The sequence below is a fragment of the Echinops telfairi genome, unplaced genomic scaffold (assembly GCF_000313985.2).
Source record: "Echinops telfairi isolate 266 unplaced genomic scaffold, ASM31398v2 ScPeMD7_6;HRSCAF=24_0, whole genome shotgun sequence".
Taxonomy (NCBI): Eukaryota; Metazoa; Chordata; class Mammalia; order Afrosoricida; family Tenrecidae; genus Echinops; species Echinops telfairi.
The window spans coordinates 21466834-21487424 of NW_022103902.1; the positions used below are offsets into that span (position 1 = coordinate 21466834).

The 20591-nt window shown below is 43.2% G+C and overlaps 2 protein-coding genes across 2 annotated transcripts in view; both read left to right on the forward strand.

Annotated features, from left to right (window-relative positions):
* The window catches only part of POGLUT1 (protein O-glucosyltransferase 1), a 29839-nt gene extending 19205 nt beyond the window's left edge, over window positions 1-10634 (forward strand). Inside the window, exons 6-11 of the mRNA XM_013005622.2 lie at window positions 588-647; window positions 2508-2607; window positions 4980-5038; window positions 6211-6378; window positions 7048-7104; window positions 8059-10634. Coding sequence (XP_012861076.1) covers window positions 588-647; window positions 2508-2607; window positions 4980-5038; window positions 6211-6378; window positions 7048-7104; window positions 8059-8215 — 601 coding nt within the window. The 3' untranslated portion in view covers window positions 8216-10634. The remainder of the gene's footprint in view (window positions 1-587; window positions 648-2507; window positions 2608-4979; window positions 5039-6210; window positions 6379-7047; window positions 7105-8058) is intronic.
* A 4548-nt stretch (window positions 10635-15182) lies between these two features.
* TIMMDC1 (translocase of inner mitochondrial membrane domain containing 1) overlaps window positions 15183-20591 on the forward strand; it is a 63210-nt gene continuing 57801 nt past the window's right edge. The window contains exons 1-2 of the mRNA XM_004706497.2: window positions 15183-15414; window positions 17971-18136. Of these exons, the coding sequence (XP_004706554.2) occupies window positions 15221-15414; window positions 17971-18136 (360 nt within the window). The 5' untranslated portion in view covers window positions 15183-15220. The remainder of the gene's footprint in view (window positions 15415-17970; window positions 18137-20591) is intronic.

The following is a 20591-nucleotide window of genomic DNA, read 5'->3' on the forward strand; positions in this document are numbered from 1 at the left end:
GCCTCCCCCTCTCCCATTGTCACCCGGAACCATCGGTCCCGTTGTTTTCTCCTCCAGACTGTTCTTCCAACCTATCTTATCTAGATAGACCTGCACATCTTTATACCTTATACCAAAAAATATCCTTGGAATCTTCTAAAAGCTAAAGTAATAGTTTAGTTTAGCTAGTAAAATATGCTCGCCTTAAAAAAAAAAAGCTCACCTTATAGGAACTAACTATAAAGGGTCAATTTGACAAGAGCAACTCGAAAGAGTCGCTAGGACCTTAGCGGGCAGTGAGTTTATGTTAATGGGAGAGGAACAGCTCAGAAAAGGGGGGAGAGAACGGTTGTACTAGTGAAAGAATGCCATCGTTGTCACTGGATTGGACAATGAAATATGATGAGATGGCACATGTTTTGCTTTGTACATTCCCAATGACAAATTTTTTTTAAAAGGGAACATTGTATCCTTGAGAGCATTTTAAGTAGAAAAGCAGTCTTCACCAGCTTATTTTATCATGTGAATTTCCCTACCAAGCTTCAGAAATGTTTAAAGCATGTGTCTTTAACAAGAAAACATTGAACCGAATCAATCCATTCTTTTAGGTCAGCCGCGCAGTGGCCATGGCGAAAGAAAAACTCCACGGCGTATTTCCGAGGATCCAGGTGATTCTATATGCTGACATTTTACAATGCTATTCTGCCCACGAATGTAAAATGTCAACAACTTGGAGGGTGTGCAGAACTCTTTGGCTCCAAGAGAAAGCTAAAGCAGCTAAGAAATGAACATAGACACAGAATTTTAGATGAGCGAAGAAATCAAATTATTGGCCTATATCACTCTGTATGGAGCTGTTCAAAGAAGGCCGGTTCATTCCCTCAATCATGCTGCACACAGAGTGCCAGGAGTGTGGTGGGCATTGACTATACAAAGCCGAATGCAACAATGGGTTGGCTCCTTGTCTGAGAGCTGACAGTTTCCAAGGAGTAATTGAAGATCTTGCCTGCTGTCCCTCTGCTATTTAGTAGCAGAGCCGGAATGATCTCAGTGCCCTCTTTGTCTTTTTTATCAGACCATGTGACAGCCAAATAGTGGTTGTGAGCACAGAGTGAGATTGGTAAAAATGAGGGAGGCAGACAGGAGAGGAAGAAGGAAATGTGAAAGGGTAGGGACAAGGAAGGACCCTGTCGTCTGGTTCAGTTCTGTGTGTCAGCACTTGGATCAGTCCCAAGCGTGAAGCGACACAGTGAAGATTGGTTGGAGGAAGGCGGGATTGATTTTCTGGCAGGGTTCTAGAGCACAGTTAATATGGATGGCTCCTCCTCTCCGGAAACTTTTGCTTCAATGACTGTGACAAGATAGATTAATTAATGCCCCAGCGTAGAGTGAGCTAGTGCAGAGAAGACAAAGTGCAACTGCAGTACAGTCTACGCCACTAGCAGCAACTGATGAGTCTTATTTTTGAGATATTCAAGTCCACGTACTTTTGCTATAAAGCCCCTAGCCTTCGGGTACTAGCCCCTGCTTAAAGCAACATTTGTGGAAAAGCAATTCTTTTTTCTTTTTTTGAAAAGCAATTGTAACAGTCGGGATTTCTCATTTTCACTCTGTTTTTTTCTTTATCTTAAAGAGCTTACCTGAGTCCTAAAACCATTTTTTCTATAGGAAAAGGTCAATCATCACCTGTGTTCTAGAAGCTCTTTAAATGCCTATGTAATGATGCTTTCGTAGGGGGAGATCGATCGATAATTTGTTGAGCAGATAAATAGGGAAGATGCTGAAAAAGAAAGGGGCTTTGTAGGGTTTGCATTGAGGCTTTGTCTGATGTTAAACTCCTTATTTGCGGCCCCCAATTCGGATTTATGACGATGATCTGTCCAGCCAGTATTTACCACAGTCTCTCGTTTTCAGATCTTGAGGTCAAAGATTGGGATCCATGTCTGGGCTTCCTTGAATTTATTAGGCGTATGCCTTCCTGTGTGTGTCTTCCTAGGAAGGGAGATGTCTTCCATGTTCCCACCAGATTCACAGGGGCCCATGACACCTCAACTCTCAAGACTAAGATCTTTTCCCACATAAAGTCTTCCAGTTTTTAAGCGCTGCCATTCGTTTGTTTGTTTGGAGTTTTGTTTATTTTTAATATTAGACTGGGCTGTGTAGAGCACACAAAACAAAGACCGTGTAGTCTCATAGCTATGAGTACCCCTCATTTCGGAGGCTACCTGAACCCTCCTAAAGGGGAGGTTCTTCGCTGGCTGTAGTACCCGGAACAGCAAACCCTTAGAGCCCAGATGACAGCAGGGAAGGGCCACACACTCCTATGGCCAGTGGGCACAGTGGAGACTTACACGGGACCATCCCGATGCTGCAGTTCCCAGGATCCTCTTCCTCTGCTGTCACACACCCAGTGGATGGCCCGTGTGTGTCGCAGGCCTTGCCCTGGGACCTGGTCCTGCCCCCTTTCGTGGCCGGGGAGCAGTCTTGCGGTGCGGAGTCCACCGTTTCATGCCGTGTTTCTTTTCTAGGACAAGCGCGGAACGCGATCCTCTCATTCTTCTATCTCGGAAGAAGCCCGGACTTGTTGATGCAGAGTACACCAAAAACCAGGCCTGGAAGTCCATGAAAGTAATCCGCGCCGTGTGACTAGATGCAGCAGTGCACGTGCTGACTCAAAGAGCATTGCCGCGGGGTGGGCTTTCCTATTAGGCCTCCCTCCTGCTGGGATGAGTCTTAGGGAAGGTTCCACGGATCAATGTTAGCACAGATGTAAATCCTTCTTGCTCAAAACTCACATTGTTTCTCTGACTAGACTATTACACGACTGGATATTTAAGCCAGAGGTCTACAAACTTTTTCTGCAAAGGGCCAGAGAGGTAGGAAATAGGATTTTCAGATTTGTTGCTCCTGCAGCCGCTCGGCTCTGCCATCACTGCGGGAAAGCCGCCGGGGGCCCCACAGAAAGGAGTGGTCTTGGCTGTTCTCACACAGCTTCACTTGGGGGCGCTACGATTTGAACTGCATGTACATTTCACACGTCAAGATGTTTTGTTTTTGTTTTCAAACTTTGGAAAATGTAAAAACCTTCTTAGTGCACGGGCTAAACTAACATGGGCAAACGAGCAAACTTGGTCTGCAGGCTGCAGTTTGCCAACCCTGGTTTATACCCTTGCTTCCCAATCTTAACTGGCTTCATGGTACAGCCAGAGAGCTTTTGAAAAAATGAATCATAATTTCTGGGCATGGGGCACAGGTGCCTCCCCTTACTTAAAGCACCCCAAGGCTCGTGAAGTGAAGCCATGAATGAGGACCTTTGGTTGGTGTCTGTCTCAGTCTTCCTAACGCTGATGCCTCCTGCCCTAACCAAAGAACCCTGCATCCTAAATTCCCTCATCTGGCATTTCCTTATGCTCTGTTAAGGCTGTTATGAAAAAAACCCCAAACTGTAAAGCTTCTTAGAAGGGAAGCTAGGTGCATCTGTGATGTATGAATGATTTGATACAGTTTTAGTAACACGTGCAAATGAAGTTTAAGAGACTTCATGAAGTGAGCTTAATGAAAATGTGAAAAAATATTCCTGCATCTCCTATCTTTTTTTTTTTTTAAATCATTTTATTAGGGGCTCATACAACTCATCACAATCCATACATACATCCATTTTGTAAAGTCATTGCCATCATTCTCAAAACATTTTCTTTCTACTTGAGCCCTTGGTATCAGCTCCTCATTCCCCCCTCCCCCATGAACCCTTGATAATTTATAAATTATTATTATTTTGTCATACCTTACACTGTCCGAGGTCTCCCTTCACCCACTTTTCTGTTGTCCATCCCCCAGGGAGGAGGTTATATGTAGATCCCTGTAGTCGGTTCCCCCTTTCTGTCCCACCCTCCCTTCACCCTCCCGTATCGCCCGTCTCATCACTGGTCCTGAAGGGATCATCCGCTCTGGGTTCCCTGTGTTTCCAGTTCCTTTCTGCACCAGTGTACATGCTCTGGTCTAGCCAGATCTGTAAGGTAGAATTGGGATCATGATATTGGGGGTGGTGGTGGTAAGGAAGCATTTAGGAACTAGAGGAAAGTTGTATGTTTCATCATTGCTACATCGCAACCTGACTGGCTCGTCTCCTCCCCGAGACCCTTCTATAAGGGGATGTCTAGTGGTCTACAAATGGGCTTTGGGTCTCCACTCCACACTCCCCCCCTTCATTCACTGCATTTCATATCTTAATGATAATTATTTTCAAATATAAAAGATGAACAAAGTCTATTTGTTCAACAAGCAATTTTTTTGTGTTGACTCGGGGAGGCTGCAATGGCAACCAGATTCCTGCTAATTCATTTGTTTCCCTCCTTCATCAAGGAGTTTGCCATCTGATGAGGTGGAAGGATGAAATGCATGCATATGGTGCAGGGAAGGTGTCTCAAATGGCCCAAGGGACCGGCAGGTGCAGTAGAGCAGTGAGCTAGTTCGCCTGTTGAGGCCTGAGGGTCTCTGTGGCTTGCTGCCAGTAGGAATGGGGGCTCAGTCTGCCAGATCTCCCCGCCCTCCTTTCCCCCCCAGGAAGGTTGGAAATATGGATTTGTGTGTGTGTGTGTGTGTGTGGTGATCTATGTACTTCACATGCCTGACAAAATCTGTGAACTACACCTCTAAGCCCACCAGCCACCACTGGTGACCTCCTGTGTAAATAACAGCAGTAGAATGGAATGTGTTATATACCCTGACTTCAGGGGACCCTTAACTTTCAAGTCAAACAGACCCAGGTCAAGACTCGACCTCTTCTACTGGAGGGCATATGACCCTAGGCATGTCTCCTAACCTCTTGAAGTCTTGGCTTCCTCCTCTGCGGAAAGGGGAGAGTAATACCCGCTGAGTATGTTTACCGGGACCCTGAAAGGAGAGAATGCCGATGAAATGTTTAGCACAGTGCCTGCTGCACAGCCGCCTTTCGTAAGTGCTGTTGCCCCTAATACTAGTAACTTCCTTTTCACTTCCAGGATACCTTGGGAAAGCCAGCTGCTAAAGATGTCCATCTTGTAGATCACTGCAAATACAAGTAAGACTCGGAGGGCTCCCATCTTTCTTGGTTGCCATATTGCCTTTGAATTAGTTTCCCTGTGGAAGCAAATTTTGCTGGGGTCAAGCCGAGTGCATGAAATACCGTAATTCATGTAGTAGTTGTCTTGAGGGGGCCTCTGGTCCATGAGGCTGGGACCTGAGTTCCTTAAGGACTGAAGAGAGAAAATGAAACAGGGTCTGGGCATGTTACTAATCAAAACAATGGGGTTGTCTTCCTTTCTCATCCTCCCAACTTCTGTGGAGTTAGTAAAACATGTAATGGCTTACCATGAATAAATTCTTATTTTTAAACAAAAATCCCATTGCAGCTGGGTGAATCCAGTCAGGCTAATAGCGGTGGCACAAATGGTTTGCAATTAGCTGCTCCCCCAAAGCTAGGCAGTTGAAACCCACCAGTGGACCCACAGACGAAAGGCCTGGCAAATGGCCTTTGTCACGTTGGTAACCAAGGAAATCCCAAGAAGCAGATCTTCTCATGAGGTCACTGTGAGTAAGTGGCAGGACTGAGACGAACAAGTAAAACCAGGCTGTGGGGGATCCAGAGAGATGGACGCTGACTACCCTGAACAGTGTGGGGTCCAGGGGATGAAAGAGACTGGTTGGAGAGCAAAGTGCAATCAGGTGAACCCATAGTCTTAGAAGAAAATGCCCCCTTTTGAAGATAAGTTTTGTCCTGTGGGGCATTTCTTTGGAGAGTGGCCAAATGTCCCAACTCCTCTCCTGGCCTTAGCAGAAACGAGGTTTGTCTGGGGGCAGGGGTGCCTTTGACTAGAGACGATACTCTGGGAAATGCAAGGCTTTGGGTGTCTGTGACTCGTTAGAGACTATCAGCAGTGACAAGCTTGTGGAAAAAGAGCCACCTCAGCCCGACGTCCTCTCTGCCCAGCACCTCAGCTCCTGATCCCATCAGCTCTGCTGGGTGGAGGTTCCCCCTTTCCCTGTCACCCTGAATTTCCTCTCTAGGAACAATCTTTAACCCTAGCCTGGAAAAGTAAGGAGTTTGGGGAAACCCCAAAGAAGCATACTAATGTGTCCTTAAAGGTTGAAAATGGAAAGAGACGGGTGAGGGCGTGCAGAAAAGGAAGCCTAGGGAAGGCCATGCCTGTGGTCGCAGGCATGTATTTCAAGTGCATTTCTTTTCTTCTCCAGGTATCTGTTTAACTTCCGGGGTGTAGCTGCAAGTTTCCGGTTCAAACACCTCTTCCTGTGTGGCTCACTTGTTTTCCATGTTGGCGAGGAGTGGCTGGAATTCTTCTATCCACAACTGAAGCCCTGGGTTCACTACATCCCTGTCAAAACAGATCTCTCTAATGTCCAGTAAGCTGTTCTACCCCACGTTGCTTAAGTGCTCCCAACTATTTGAGTCATTTCTTCTCATGGGTTTTTTTCCCCATTTTTATTAGTTTTCCTTTTTGATTCAAATATGTAGTCTTGTATTATTATCCAAGTAGGGTGCAGGTTCATTTGTTAAGAGTGCTCAATACTGGTATCAAATGTGATGTCCAGGCAGAGTGACAAGTGAAAGCTCTAATCTCTCAAAGAGTAAACGTAAGTGCAGTTGCTGGTATGAGATCAACAGAGAGACTTTCAGGTCTAGAGCGAGCATTGAGCACCGTGAAACAAAGCAAACTTCCTCTCCTGATGAGAGGATCTCGCAAGAGGTGTAGAGTAGTCAGAAATGTGAGCCCCGGTTCCCTTTTCTGTGGAGCACTGCAGGAATGTAGAGAGAGGAGGGGATTTTTTCCCTCCGCTTTTGTTGCGTACCTGGAACACTTCCGAAATCTACAACTGATTGTCTCTAGGCTGTGTGTAGAACTTTGTTTTCTGTCCTTTGAGGACCCTGATATCTTTGCTGAAAGGAAATAATTCATCACTAACATATCTCATGATTAACCATAGACTTCAACCTGTGGTCTTTCTCATTTATTATTAATGAGCTTGGTCCATATTTCTGAGATTAACTTTTTTTTCTTCTTTATTTTCTAGGGAGCTGTTGCAATTTGTAAAAGCAAACGATAATATAGCCCAGGAAATTGCTGAAAGGTACACTCTGTTCCTTTTTCCTGTTCCACTTTATCATTTTTACTTTGCCTTAGCAAACGTTATCTGAATATTATTACCATGTAGTTTTTTTATTTTATTTTTTTTTGGGGGGGGGTGTCTTCATTATACAAAGATAATTCCAAATGAAAGCAATTCTGGGGGATATCTACATACATACACATACATATACATACACACACACATGAGGAGTACCCCGCAAAAAATGGATTTTTTTTCCCTCAAAGCTATGTATTTACATTTTTTTTTACAAGACAACCTTATCACCTTCAAAGTACTCTCCATTATACTTAATACATTTGTCAAATCTGCAATGCATTCTTGGAGACATTTTTCAAACTCAACCATTTAGATGGCTGATAGCACTTCCCTTGTTTATTTTCTTTACTTCTACATTGTCAAATTACTGCCCTTTCATACCCGCTCGGTCATTCTTTTGTGGAAACAAAATGGCATCACAAAAAATGAGGCTCGAGCCAAACTGCTTTTATGAAAAAATTCACTGTGACCAGAGAGAACCTTCCCAGGTGATGCCACTGACTGCACTAACTCAAAGTGAGTTGTTTGATGCTCACCCAGTGGGAAAAACGTGTGCTAAGAAAGCCCCACTTCCACCCAGTGTAATTCCAGGGTTTTTTGGTGGGTACCCCCGTGTGCATGTGTGCACTTTTACATGTCTCAAGTTCAGTCTTTATAGAAGTAGATCAAACTATTTGCAGTAATTTAATAAACACATTTGAGCAGTGGTACTTTGTTTTTAAGAAAAAGAAATCTCTCTTGCTAAATGCATGTTTATCAACATGGTGGCTGTTGACAAACTGAGTTAATTCCTATCAAGTACTCTGGGCACTGCATGATGCTCAAATGTAAGCACTCACATATAGGCTATTATTATTAAATGCCATTTTAAAATGTTTGTGTCTATCTTGTTCTTAGGGGAAACCAATTTATTATTAACCACTTGCGGATGGATGACATCAACTGCTACTGGGAGAACCTGCTAACAGAATACTCTAAATTCCTATCTTATAATGTAACCAAGAGGAAAGGCTATGATCAGATTGTCCCCAGAGTTTTGAAAACAGAACTCTAGTAGGCATCTTAGCCTGCAGTCCTGACATGGGTAGTCAGACCTCACATAATGCTGTGCTGGGAAGCTTCCCATGAGCGTGGTACCAATTCCATGGATACCATCTAACAAATCATGCTGCACCCGGAGCAACTCTCCAGAACGGTCCAAGATGTGTATCCTGCATAAAAGCAGCAGCTCAGCTCTGGCCGAGTAAGAACCAGAAGTCAGGAGATGTCGGTTTCCAACCCAGTTCTACCTTTCATTTTCTTAGGACCAATCTCAGCTTGTGCCTCAGGTCATCCACATGCGTGTCTATCACTGTGAAGTAGACTCTGTCCACGTGGTGATGCCCTTTGCCGTTATTTGGAGCTGAAAGACATCAGATGGAGCTAGCAGGACTCTTTGCCGAAATTCCATACTCATTCTAGGCTCTGTCGCTATACTTTAATGTAGGAAGCCCCATGGAGTTTGTGACATGAACTTGGGAGGTCATTTCCCGAAAGGTCTAAGGGAAGCAATAGTGGTGCCATGTGATGATTTAGGAGTTCTCTTTTGTATTCAGGCGGTTTCTAGAATGCAACTCGGAAAAGAATGGGTCAGTTGCATGAGGAATTATTGCAGTTGGACTTCACGATCCCTTTTTGTGCCTTCACACCCTCCTTTTTACTGCCTCTCTGTTAGGGAGGAAAAACCCATAATAAATTCAGGCAGTAGTCTTTTAAAATTTTGTATTTATTTTTTTTAGGCAGTAGTCTTTGCTCTTTAAAGAACGGCGCATAAAACGGCAACTTTTCGCCCTTCATGCTTTTCTTTCTTAAGCTGGCAGCAGTGAGCGTAAGAAGGCGCTCTCCGTGTCTTGCAGAGACTTCTGGTAGTCTTCCCATGGGAACTTGACAGTCACCTGTACCACTGAGTTATTTATTGTCATGCATGTAGATCCATGCTGGAGTGTCTCCCTTTTCCTTTATGAAAAAAGTCATTTAAAAGTAGTTTTATCTTTCAGGATGCCTGTCCCTAACAGAGTCAAATTGAAGAACAGGTTTTAGATGAAAATTTTAACCCTGGGAATCTTAGAATTACCCTTGTTTGTGACCCCTTCCTCTACCACTTAAGAGTGATTTGGTATTAACTGGTTCCTAAATTGAGGAGCCCTGCTGGTGTAGTGGTTACATGTTGGCTGTTAGGCTTGAGGTCAGCAGTTTGAAACCACCAGTTGCTCTGCAAGAGAAGATGAGGTCTTCTCCTCCCATACATAGTCTCATAGTCCCACGGGCAGTTCTACCCTGTCCTGTTGAGTCACTGTGATTCAGCGATGACAGCGAGTCAAGAGTTGAACTTAGTAAATTAAGTAGAAACTTACTACATGAATAGAAATCTATTGACTTAAAAAGATTCGGTCACATAAAAATCAGGGATTTTATGCTATTGGTCAGAAATGTCTTTGGCCTTTTTAACCACCGTACCACAAAATGTTAAGTTTTTAAGGACCTTCTTCCCATCGACTACCATCTAGTCAATTCCTACTCACCAAGGCTCTGTAAGACAGAACTGCCCCTTTGTGTTTACGAGGTTGTAAACCTTTAATGGCAGCAAAGCCTCATCTTTCTCCCTTGGGTTGGCTGGTACACTTGAAAAGCTTACTTTCAGAGTAGTAGCTCCATTTATAAACCATTGTGTTACCAGAGGTCCAAGGATCTTTTTGGAGGCATTAAAATACCCTACATAAGGTCATTGCATGGAATAGGGAGGATGTTCAAAGTTGGATTTTTGGGGGGTGGGTATTAAAGCTTTGCAGGGATCATGTCCTTGGGTACTGCATGCCTCTAGTTAGGCACTCTATATTTCTGAGTTGTACTGTGGTTTTGCCCTGTCACTAGTCAGTCCAGGAGGGGTTATCATTGTCTCTGTATACATTTTAATTCCCCCCTCACTAAAATAGGAACAAAATTTTTGCTGTCCTTTGGAATAGGGGCCGAAAGTACATTTCTCTGGGCATGTTTTCCATTTTGCTTTGAGTCCCAGCCCAAACATCACTTCCTTGAAGGAGCCTTGCTTTCACTCCTCCAGGTAATTAGGAGCTGCTCTAAGGTTTTGCTCTTGCCTGTGCAGTGTGATATCACATTGCAGTGTTAGTTCTTGATCACCTTGCTGTTTCCACTATCCAGCACATTGCCTCACATAGCATAGATGGGCGGATGGAGTAATGAATGGGGTAGCTGGCTTAGCGAGACCCTGCTTGCCCAGCCATCGGTTCAGTGGGGAGTGTACAAGGATGTTAGTTAGATCCATGCAAACCCTTACCTGCCCTGTGACGAGTCAGTAAGGGCACCTTTGATCTTCAATGCAGAACATGTTTCTCAGATTTTATACTTGTTTATCTGTTTACCTCAATATAGATGGTATAAGGATGGTGTGTAAAATATAGTTTTGAAAATGCTTATTCCATACTTTTGAGGATTTTTTTTCAGTTCTTGTGTTGTCGGTAATGTTAGCTAGGTCCCAAACATACTCTTTCTTCCTCAAAGAGCGCCTGAAAACCATACTTTTCTTTAAGGAAAGAAAATAATTTGGTTTATTTAAATGAAGTAGGATGCTCAGAGTGCCAGTAATGCTTTTTCTTAATTTTGTGTGTTGTCTCTGTATGGTGTGTCTGTTGTGTTGTATCAGGTTCTCAGTTGCATGAGAGCAGAAGCTGCTTCCAGCTAGTTTAAGCAAAAAAAACCCCAACTTACTGGAAGGATATGAACGCCTCTGTAAACTCTACGGAAGTTACGCATTACTGGAAGGGTAGATGAGGGCAATCCAGGGGTAGATGAGTTTACTCTGCCCCTAGGCTGATTATAAACAAGAGGTAACACACAAATACCTAAAGCCCATCTTCCCAAGCATCTAAAGATGCCTTCACTTCACACGACTGCATTTAGAGGTGAGGTGATGGGGGTGGGGCAGAGAGCTACAAATACAAATGATTCATTTAGTTTTTGTCAACTAATTCCCGGACATTTCCTTTGCATCAACAACGGGATGAATATAAGTCTATAATATGTTCCCTGACCTCAAGCGCCTCTATAGTAAATCGCTGTGTGAGAGGCATCTGAGGCTGAAGGTGATTTAAGGTGATGTAAGTATCAATTATGCATATTTAGAAAGACTATGGCTTTGAAGTGAAAAGGAAATTTCCAACTGGAGCAGCCGGGAAACTAAAGGGAGATGAAACTTGAGTTCGACTTTGAAGAATGGGTAAATGAAGTGATCCTTGCAGTTCCCAAAGTTCATTCTCTATCTGCGGGAACAATTATATCATAAATAATATGATGAAACGTACGTAGGAAAGAAGAACCTGGCAGAGAAGGGGCAGCTGGTGGCTCCTGGGAGAAGCTGCTGGGTTTTCTGAGCCGGTCTCAGCAGCAAGTGTTGAAGGCAGGGGGAGAATAGTGGTTCCAGGCAGTGTGATGTGTTCAAAACGAAACTTTCTGTAAAATAAGACTTTTATTTAGATTTATATATATGCAAACCAAGAAGCACCAATGTGAGAGTTCAGAGTGAGATTCGGCAGTCGGGGCAGAAAGGCACTTGCTTTTTAGACTCAACTACATGGAACTCATTATAGAGTTGAGAAAGAGTAGGGGGTACATTTGACTGATAGCCAAAATGATCATTTACCAAGAATTTCTATTGGCTGGGCATCAGTCATCTCATGCTGTTTTAACAGAAATGCCCCAAGTGGATAGTTTTCACAAACACTCTCACAGTTTAGATGAAGTCCAGAAGCACGCTGTAAGAGAAGGCTTACGGTTTCCTGACTGTAGAAATGTCTGTCTCAGTATCTGTAGATCTGGCTTTCCTTGGAGATCTCCATGTCTTCGCATCAATCCTCCTGGTTCTTAAGGTTTGTCAGTGCAGGGACCCCAGGTCCAAAAGCCACACTCTACTACCAGCTCTTCTTTCTTGTTGGTGGTAGGTCCCTTTGATCTCTGTTCGGTAAGATGTTGCAGGCCATACCCCCACGAACTCCCTTCCCTTTACATTCGATCAGGGCTGTGAGAGGCATAAGGATGTTGCATCCCACTCAGAATTCTCTACCTGGTTTATCACATCAGGTTACTTCATGAGGCATCATTATACAACTGCCACACGTACATTGCTACAGATCTGCCAGGCCACTGAGAATTATGGTCCTGCCAAGCTGACTCATACATTCAATCTACTGGGAGTACTCAACCTTACTGTCAGTTTCCTGAACCCCAGAGCTTATTCCTCCAATAATGTGGGTGGGCCACCTCAGAATGTTACAGAACAAGTTATTTTGGACAAAACGCAGAGGGCTAGGACAATATGGAGTCCAATTCAGACCAGAATCAACCATTTTAGTTCTGTGAAGCACCTCAGTATTGAATATTCTTTCACTGTTGACAAGACCAAAATCCATTCCCAAGGCATTTTCTGTAGTGACCCACACACACCCCGGGGAAGACAACTGCATGTGAAACAGAATGGCCCAATTAGACCCGAGAACACATAGAATTAAGCAAATTTCCTGTGATATCCTTCAAAAAGAGCAGGCCACAGAGGTGGGATAGTATTTCCCTTAAGGCATAGGTAAGTCCTGGAGAAGCTGGAGGGTGATAAAAAAATACAAAGGTAAGTCAAATGTATTGCTACTAGGCTTCCAGATCATACATGCATGCCGTAGTTTTGTCTCAAACATCTTAAAACTTGCCTCTGTGATTAGTGGGTGGCTGTTGACAAGGTCTCTCAGTAATACACTTGTCTTAGTCTCATTCAAGAGCCTTAAAAAAACAAAAAACCCCAACAAAACCCAATGAAAACAATGGCTTCTGAAGGGATCTTGTTGGGCCAGGTACGTCCAAGGCAAAGCTATCAGCTCAGAAGGTTATGGTGACTGATTGCTGGGATCCCCAAAGTGTAAATTTTGATAGATTTTTCTTGAAGGACAGAGTGATTACAGGGACTGAATAGGAAGCAGTTTTAAGAAAATTGAAAGCTGTGTTGGTGAGAAAAGGCCAAGGAAAATACACTGGGGAGTTTTATCCCCATCATGTTAATGCATTCTATGCGAGGAGCAATTATGTTGGGAAACCTCACCGCATCCACCTTATAGCCCTGACCTTGCCTCATCAGACTACTTTTTGTTTCCCAAACTCTAAAAAGAATGTGCTTTGAGTCCCTTGGGGATGTCCAGTTGCCATTTGGATGTGTCCATTGAAGGGCTGCTGAATTCTTTCGGGAAGGGTTAGAGAAACAGTAACACTGCCTTTTGAAGTGTGTAGACCAAGGTGGAGGATACACTAAACACCAGCTTCACATTTTGATATTTTTGTTTAATTTTTTCTATGGTTTTGTAGCAATATTTAAGAGCAGAGGTAGAAAAGCAGTAGCCCAGGGTCCAGATCCTTTCTCGAGGTACAAAATGGCAAAGGGAATCTGCAAAGCAAAGTTCCAATCACTAACTCCAGAAGGCGATTGATGAAATTTGCCCGTTTATATGACTTCATTTGTATCAACATGCTAGTGGATACTGAGGGGTGTGAGTTATGTGTATATAATTTCATTAGTATCTGCCCTATCCTTTCTCCTCTCCCAATTTTGTACTTTTCCTCATCTCTGAGTGATTTGGGGGTCATTTTAGGAATAAAGTTGTTTTTGCAAGTAGGCTAGACAGTGCATGGCCATTTTCTTGAACTCCTCCCAGGCCTTGGGACTTATCCTGGTGCCCACTCCTTCCTAATATGGGATAAGCAGCGTCCAAGAACCAGGGCTACAGACAGGATATGTGCTAGACAAACTGTGCTAAGTCTTGGAAAGAGAAAGAAAACCCGGTCTCCGACCTAAATGTTCTATACTACCCAAACCAACCCCCACCCACGCCCACCCCCCTGCCATTGAGTCTTTTCCGACTCAGCGACCCAATAGGACAGCAGAACTGCCCCCGTGGGGTTCCAAGATTTTACAGGAGTAGAAAGCCTTGTCTTTCTCCCGCAGAGCAGCTGGTGGTTTTGACCTGCAGACTGGGACAGAATAGGGGCTTCTGCCTTGCTTGCTGCTAAGGGAATGAATAAAGGACCCTGAGAACTGAAATTACTGTCGGGCTATTTAACAACTGACAAATTACAGAAAACAAATTGCCTTTTGAGAAGCAGGCGTCCTGGTGGTGTCGTGGGGAAGGCGTTGGGCTGCTAACTGCAAGGTCAGCCTAGTCCCATATGCAGTTACGGTCTCGGAAACTCAGAGCAGTTCTACCCTGTCTTGTAGGTTCGCCGAGTCCGACCCGATTCCATGGCAATGAGGTTGACTTGTGTTTGGGAAGCCCTGAATCCAAACGAAAGGAAGTGAAATTTACCCTGGGAAGAATAGTCCAAAATGTCTTTTGAAAACCTCTTCGTAATGGACACCCTCCCCCTCCTTTAACTTCAGTCCTTTCCGGAAACCAGAACAGGTGGGCAACGAAGGGAACCCGCCCAGGTGGGGGGATGGCCTACAGCGCGGAACCAGGAGGCGGCTCCGCTTTCACTTGCCAGAGTTGTCCTTCCCTCTTCCCGTACCCCACTTACATCGAATATGGCACTTTGTCGTTTACGTGGGTTTTCTGGAGTTTTCAAGGCACTAAATTACTAAAGTCAGTGACAACGGCTGGCCGACTGGAGCCTAACCCAGAGCAGGTTTCTTGCAGGTACCAGCCGGGAGAGGCGCGGCCTGTGGGCCGCCCACTTACTTCCGGAGGGGCGGGGAAGGGGGCGGGGTCAGGATGGGAGCACGGCCTGTCTTCCCCCGGAAGTGATTACTGTTTGGAGTCCGCGGCTGCCCAGCCCTTTGGCCTTCGCCATCTTTGGGGCAGGACTTCCTGTCTCGTGTTCCAAAGGCTTCCGGAAGTGAGACCGGCTTTTGGGCCAAGCCGAGATACCCCAGCGCCAAGGCGTTTAGTTCACCTTCCTCGCCAGGCGCCCCCAGGCGGCCTTGGTGTGTTGAGGCTGGAGCGTGCGTGCGACCTCGGGTCAGGAGAGGGCCATGGAGGAGCCTCGGAAGGCGCCTCCGAGCTGCCTCCGCAGGGCATTGGGTCCTTTCCCCCGAGTCTTTGCTGCTGAAGCTGTGGCCGCCGAGTCCCAGACTCCTGCTGAGCGACCGAAGCCGCCTCCCTACGTCCCAGAATCCCATTACCCGGAATCCGGATGGGATCGCCTCCGAGAGCTGTTTATTAAAGAGTAAACGTGCCTAGGGTTTGTGGGGAGGGGCCGCGGACGATGTCCTCAGCCTGGGGAAATGTAGGCGAGGGACCCCTGGGTGGTGCCGTTGATTTTAAAAAATGGGGCTTGGGGTTCTGATTTTGAACCCTAAGCATGTATTCTGACATTGTCGTTTGGAAGTTGATTGACAGGCCGATTTTCAAGTAGCAACGCTCAAACTCATTACAGGAAGACTTCTTGAAGAGATTTAGTGTAATTTCATTTTACAGATCGGGAAAACTTGTGCCAAGTCAGTTGCTTTTAGAGCTGACCCAGGAACCTACCAGACTTCCCTACCAATTTCTTTCCCCCGTGTTTTAGTTGGTCCTAAACTTTACTATTTCATGGCATTATTGCCTTCACCCTCCAAAAATTGAATATTGCCAAGGGAATAGAGAGGACTGTCATTTTCATTTTGCAAATAAGGAATAAAAATTGCTGTCAGCTATTGCGCTGTATTTTACAAAAGAAAGTATACTAGTTGGATTAAAAATAAGATTTTGCTGATCACAGGATAACCTATTACATGGATTTGGTTTTACCTAATTAAAAAAAAAGTTCAGTAGTACATGCATTCATTTCTTCATGCAGTCATCCATTACGACCTGGAGAAAACTTCTGGAGCAGATTTCCTAAAATATTTTACCCAAACTACACAATATTCTCATTGCTAAATTAATTGAAGCTCTGTTGTTGAGATACGTAAGGGCAAGAGAACTGGTGGCATTTAATTACTTTATCTTATTTTAAACATAATGGGATGACCTCTCTCAGTGGTCTTTCCAATATTTATTTGCGATCTTGTGAAAGAAGATAATTGTGACCGTCCGTGTAAACCAAGAGCGTTGGAGCTGAAAGAAACAAAAAGCATGCCTAGTGTGCTCCCCTCCATGTCATGGATCAGAAAACCAGGAGAGGCAGAGATGATGGTTTGACCACATCACTTAGCAGTGAGTTGCAGAACCATTTTAGCATCTAGATTATAGCCTCGATTCTTACTCAGATTCTCTTTCTACCGCTATGCTGCCTTTTTGGTTTTTTGGTTTTTTTTTAAAGAAAACGTCCTCTCATCATGTGTTAGTTTTTGGACCAGCCATCTTGAATATGGAAAGTACAATGAACTGCCAAACCTGTCTTGATTGAAGTACAGTCAGATGCTCCTTAGAAACAAGAGGGACTGGGCTTTGTCTCACAAACTGTGGACATGTTATCAAGAGAGACCAGTCCCTGGAAAAACGGCATCATGCTTGGTAAAGTCAGTGGGAAAAGAGGGAGACCTTTCAGGAGAGGGTTCGACACAGTGGCTGCAACAATGGACACACATTACAACTGTGAGAGTGGCTCAGCACTAAGCAGTAGTTCGTTTTGTTGTGCATAGAGTCGTTGTTAAGTCGAAACGGACAGCACACAATAGGTAACTTCTTATAGCCTCTATCCTAAGCCTTAAAAGTGGAAATGAGTAATTGTTCAAAGGGTAAAACAGAGGCAAAGTATATATATCCCCGGGCTTATAATTTTCAGAACTTTAACATATTTTATGAATTTTGTCATTGATCAATTTTATTGCAAATGTTTAAAAATTTTATACACTATAACATTCACATTACAGTATTTTTTCTTGCTGATGTGAGTATAAAAAATAGTTTCCTACAATCTTATTTACGTTTCACAGATGAGGACCTTGTACAGTCTTTGTACAGTCTTCAGAGACTCTAAAGAAAGCAAATTAGGAATGTAATTTATAAAATTGTATTTCGTACTTTACTTACCTGGAAAGGCCGCTATTTATAGTAATTGCATACTTAGGAAGTTAGCGGTTTGTGAGAATGGTACTGAGAGGTTGTCTTGGAAGCCCCAGTAACAGCTCTATCCTAGGCACTTCCAAGTAGCAAACTGAATTAGGAATCTTAAACAATACATTTCTCTTGTTTTAAATAGGTCTGTGCTGCTTAGTGCATAGTGAAAAATGTTTGTTGTTGCTGCAACCCCCTTTTTTAAGAGAAGGCTTTTATTCCTGCATACCTTGTCCTAAAATTCCACAAATGTGTGTGATTTAAAAAAAATTTTTTTTAATGTGTGTGATTTTTAAAAGTTAATTTGAAATTAAAGAATGAAAACATCAGACTCTATTCCCAACTCGCAATTCTTCCTATTTCCAAGTGTCTAGGTAATAGTCATTAAAGAAAAATCTTTATTTATTAGAGTATATATGTACATAGCAATACTAACCATTGAATTTTCAGGCTGAATGATAGCCAGTAACCAGAAAGAAACAGTACAGTATATCAGAAAATCCCCTCTGCTCCTTTGCTGTCTCTACTTACCATTGGCTGACTACTATCTTGATTTCTAACAGCAAAGATTTTAGTTCTGCCTGAAGCATGAATGCTTGTTAAAGGGTTTAATAAATTCTCCCCATAATAAAAAAGGTATCTATATGGTACTGGGAGCATTTGGGATAATACTGATAAGTTTGTTTTGGAGTGCAATGTCAATAAAGTAATCCCAAACCATATTATCTTTTTGATGTTTTAGTGACCAGCAGAGAAGATCTGAAGAACTTCAGAATATTTGTAAGGCAGCAGTTTCAGCAGGCATCATTGGCTTTGTCTATGGAGGAGTACCTGCCTTTGTTCATGCCAAACAACGCTATGTTGAGCAGAGCCAAGCAGAAATTTATCATAACCGATTTGATGCTGTGGTATGTACTGGTACTTCTTTGAAAAAAATCAACACTCAGCTGTAGCATATTTACGTCATTCACAAAGTTTCCATAACTCACTACCATTGAGGTGATCCTGACATATAGGATCACCCTATAGGAAGTAGAACTGCTTGTTTTAGATTCTGAGACTGCTAATCTTCACAGGGGTAGAAAGCTTTAAAGTTCTCCCACCAAGCAGCTAATGGTCTTGAACTACTCACCTTGTGGTTAGCAGCCTAAAGCTTAACCCACTACACCACCAAACTCAACTCATGGCCATTGAGTCGATCTGACTCATCATCAACTTCATAAACTTAAAACCAAACTCTCTGACATCGACTGATCCATAGTGATCCTGTAGGACAGGGTAGAACTGTCCCTGTGAGTTTCTGAGACTAAATGTTTATGGAAGTAGAAAACCCCATCTTTCTCTCTTGGAGCTGCTGGTGGTTTTGAACTGTGGACCTTGCAAATTGCAGCTCAACGTGTAACCACCAAGCCACCAGGGCCTCCTTTCATGGAATGCACTAAACTGAAAAAAAACAAACTATTGATTACAACGCATGGTGACCCAATGTGTTACAGAGTAGAATTGCTCCAAGAAGTTATTTGGGCTATAATTTTTAAGGTCAGCAGTTCAAAACCACCAGCCACCCACAGGAGAAAGATGAGGCTCTCTCTTTTTCTCTTAACTCCTGTAAAGAGATATAGCAGTGGTTCTCAACCTTCCTAATTGCTGCGACCCTTTAATACAGTTCCTCATGTTGTGGTGACCCCCCAACCATAAAATTATTTTCATTGCTACTTCATAATTGTCATTTTGCTACTGTTATGAATTGGGCGATCCCTGTGAAAGGGTTGTTCGACCCCCAAAGGGGTCATGACCCACAGGTTGAGAACTGCTGAGTTATAGTCTCAGAAACCCACAGGACAACTCTGTCCTATAGAGTTGTCATGAGTTAGAATCAACTAGACGGCAGTGGGTTTTCTTTTTCTCTCATGACTAATATTTTTAAAGATTATTGGCCATTTAATTTGGATTTTCTGATGTTTCTTTATGATTAGGCAGGAGTACAATAGAATTGATATTGGGTCTTCCTTATTACATCATCTCAAGAAGCACACCATATTGATAAGTCCTTTTACTACTGACATTTACCATAATATTTAGTTAAGGCAGATGATCTCTGCAAGGTTTATTCATTCTGAAGTGACCACTTTTTCTCCCTTGTAATTAATCTTGTGTGGGCAGTACTTTGAAGCTCCATAAATATCTTGTTTTTCACCAGATTTCTGCCATCTCATCTTGACCTACAATGGTGATTTTTTTCTTGAAACAGTTATTACTGCAATATTGTCAAATCTTCTTATTCTATCATTCTTTCTTCATTTATTTGTTATTATCCTGCTAGGAGGAAGATTTGTTTTCTTCTCCCTTATTTATTTAATACATTATGGGTTCATGGATTTTTATTGTGTTCTGAGAGTTATCCATTACTTAATCTATCATCATTTTATTAGATACTCACAGTTTTCTAGATTTGGACAGGTGAAGCTACTTCAAGTCAGCCCCTGTGTCCTTTTGATATGTGCCCCATCATTCTTGGAGCATACCTTTACTTTCTGGGATAGTCGGATGTTCCTGACTAGTCTTTTACTTTTCTATTGTCAGCTTGAAAACTAACCATTTCTCCAAGGGCTTCTAGTTTCTTTTAGTGGAAAGATGGTTACGGGATATTTAGAAACATAAGCTCGGGGTGCTAGATAATGATCATTTCTTTGGTGCTGGCGAAGACTATTGGAAGTACTATGGACTGCCAAAAGAGCAAACAGATTTGTCTTGGAAGGAGTGCAGCAGAATGATCCATAGAAGGGAGGATGACGAGTTTGGTCTCACATACTTGGGCATGTAATCAGGAGAGACCAGTCCCTGCAAAAGGACATCATGCTGGGTCACGTTGAAGAGCGGTGAAGAAGTGGAGACTCAAAGAGATGGACTGATACAGTATCTGCAACAATGAAACATAACAATTGTGAGGACGGCAAGGACTGAGTGGTGCTTTGTTGTACATAGGATCTCGATGAGCCTTAACCCACACAGCACTTAACAACACCAGGGTATCACTGTTTCTAGACCTTCGGCCGACGGGATGTGTTGTCCATTCATTCACACATATATCATTTCTACTTCTATATATCGATAACTTTCAGAGAGTTTTTTCCCCATTTATTCCTTAGGGAGATTAATATTGCTGCCCTTTTTCTAATTGTTGGAGAAGTTGGGTTAAGGTGTTGATTTTCGTTCTTCATTCTTTTTGATTCAAATTTTTACTGCTGTAAATTGCTATCTGAGCAAAGTTTTATTATGCATTGATTCATTCATTCATTCTGAACAAAACTTTTGCTGTATCCCAAAGGGGTAGTGTTCTCATTTGATTCAAGGATTTTTTTT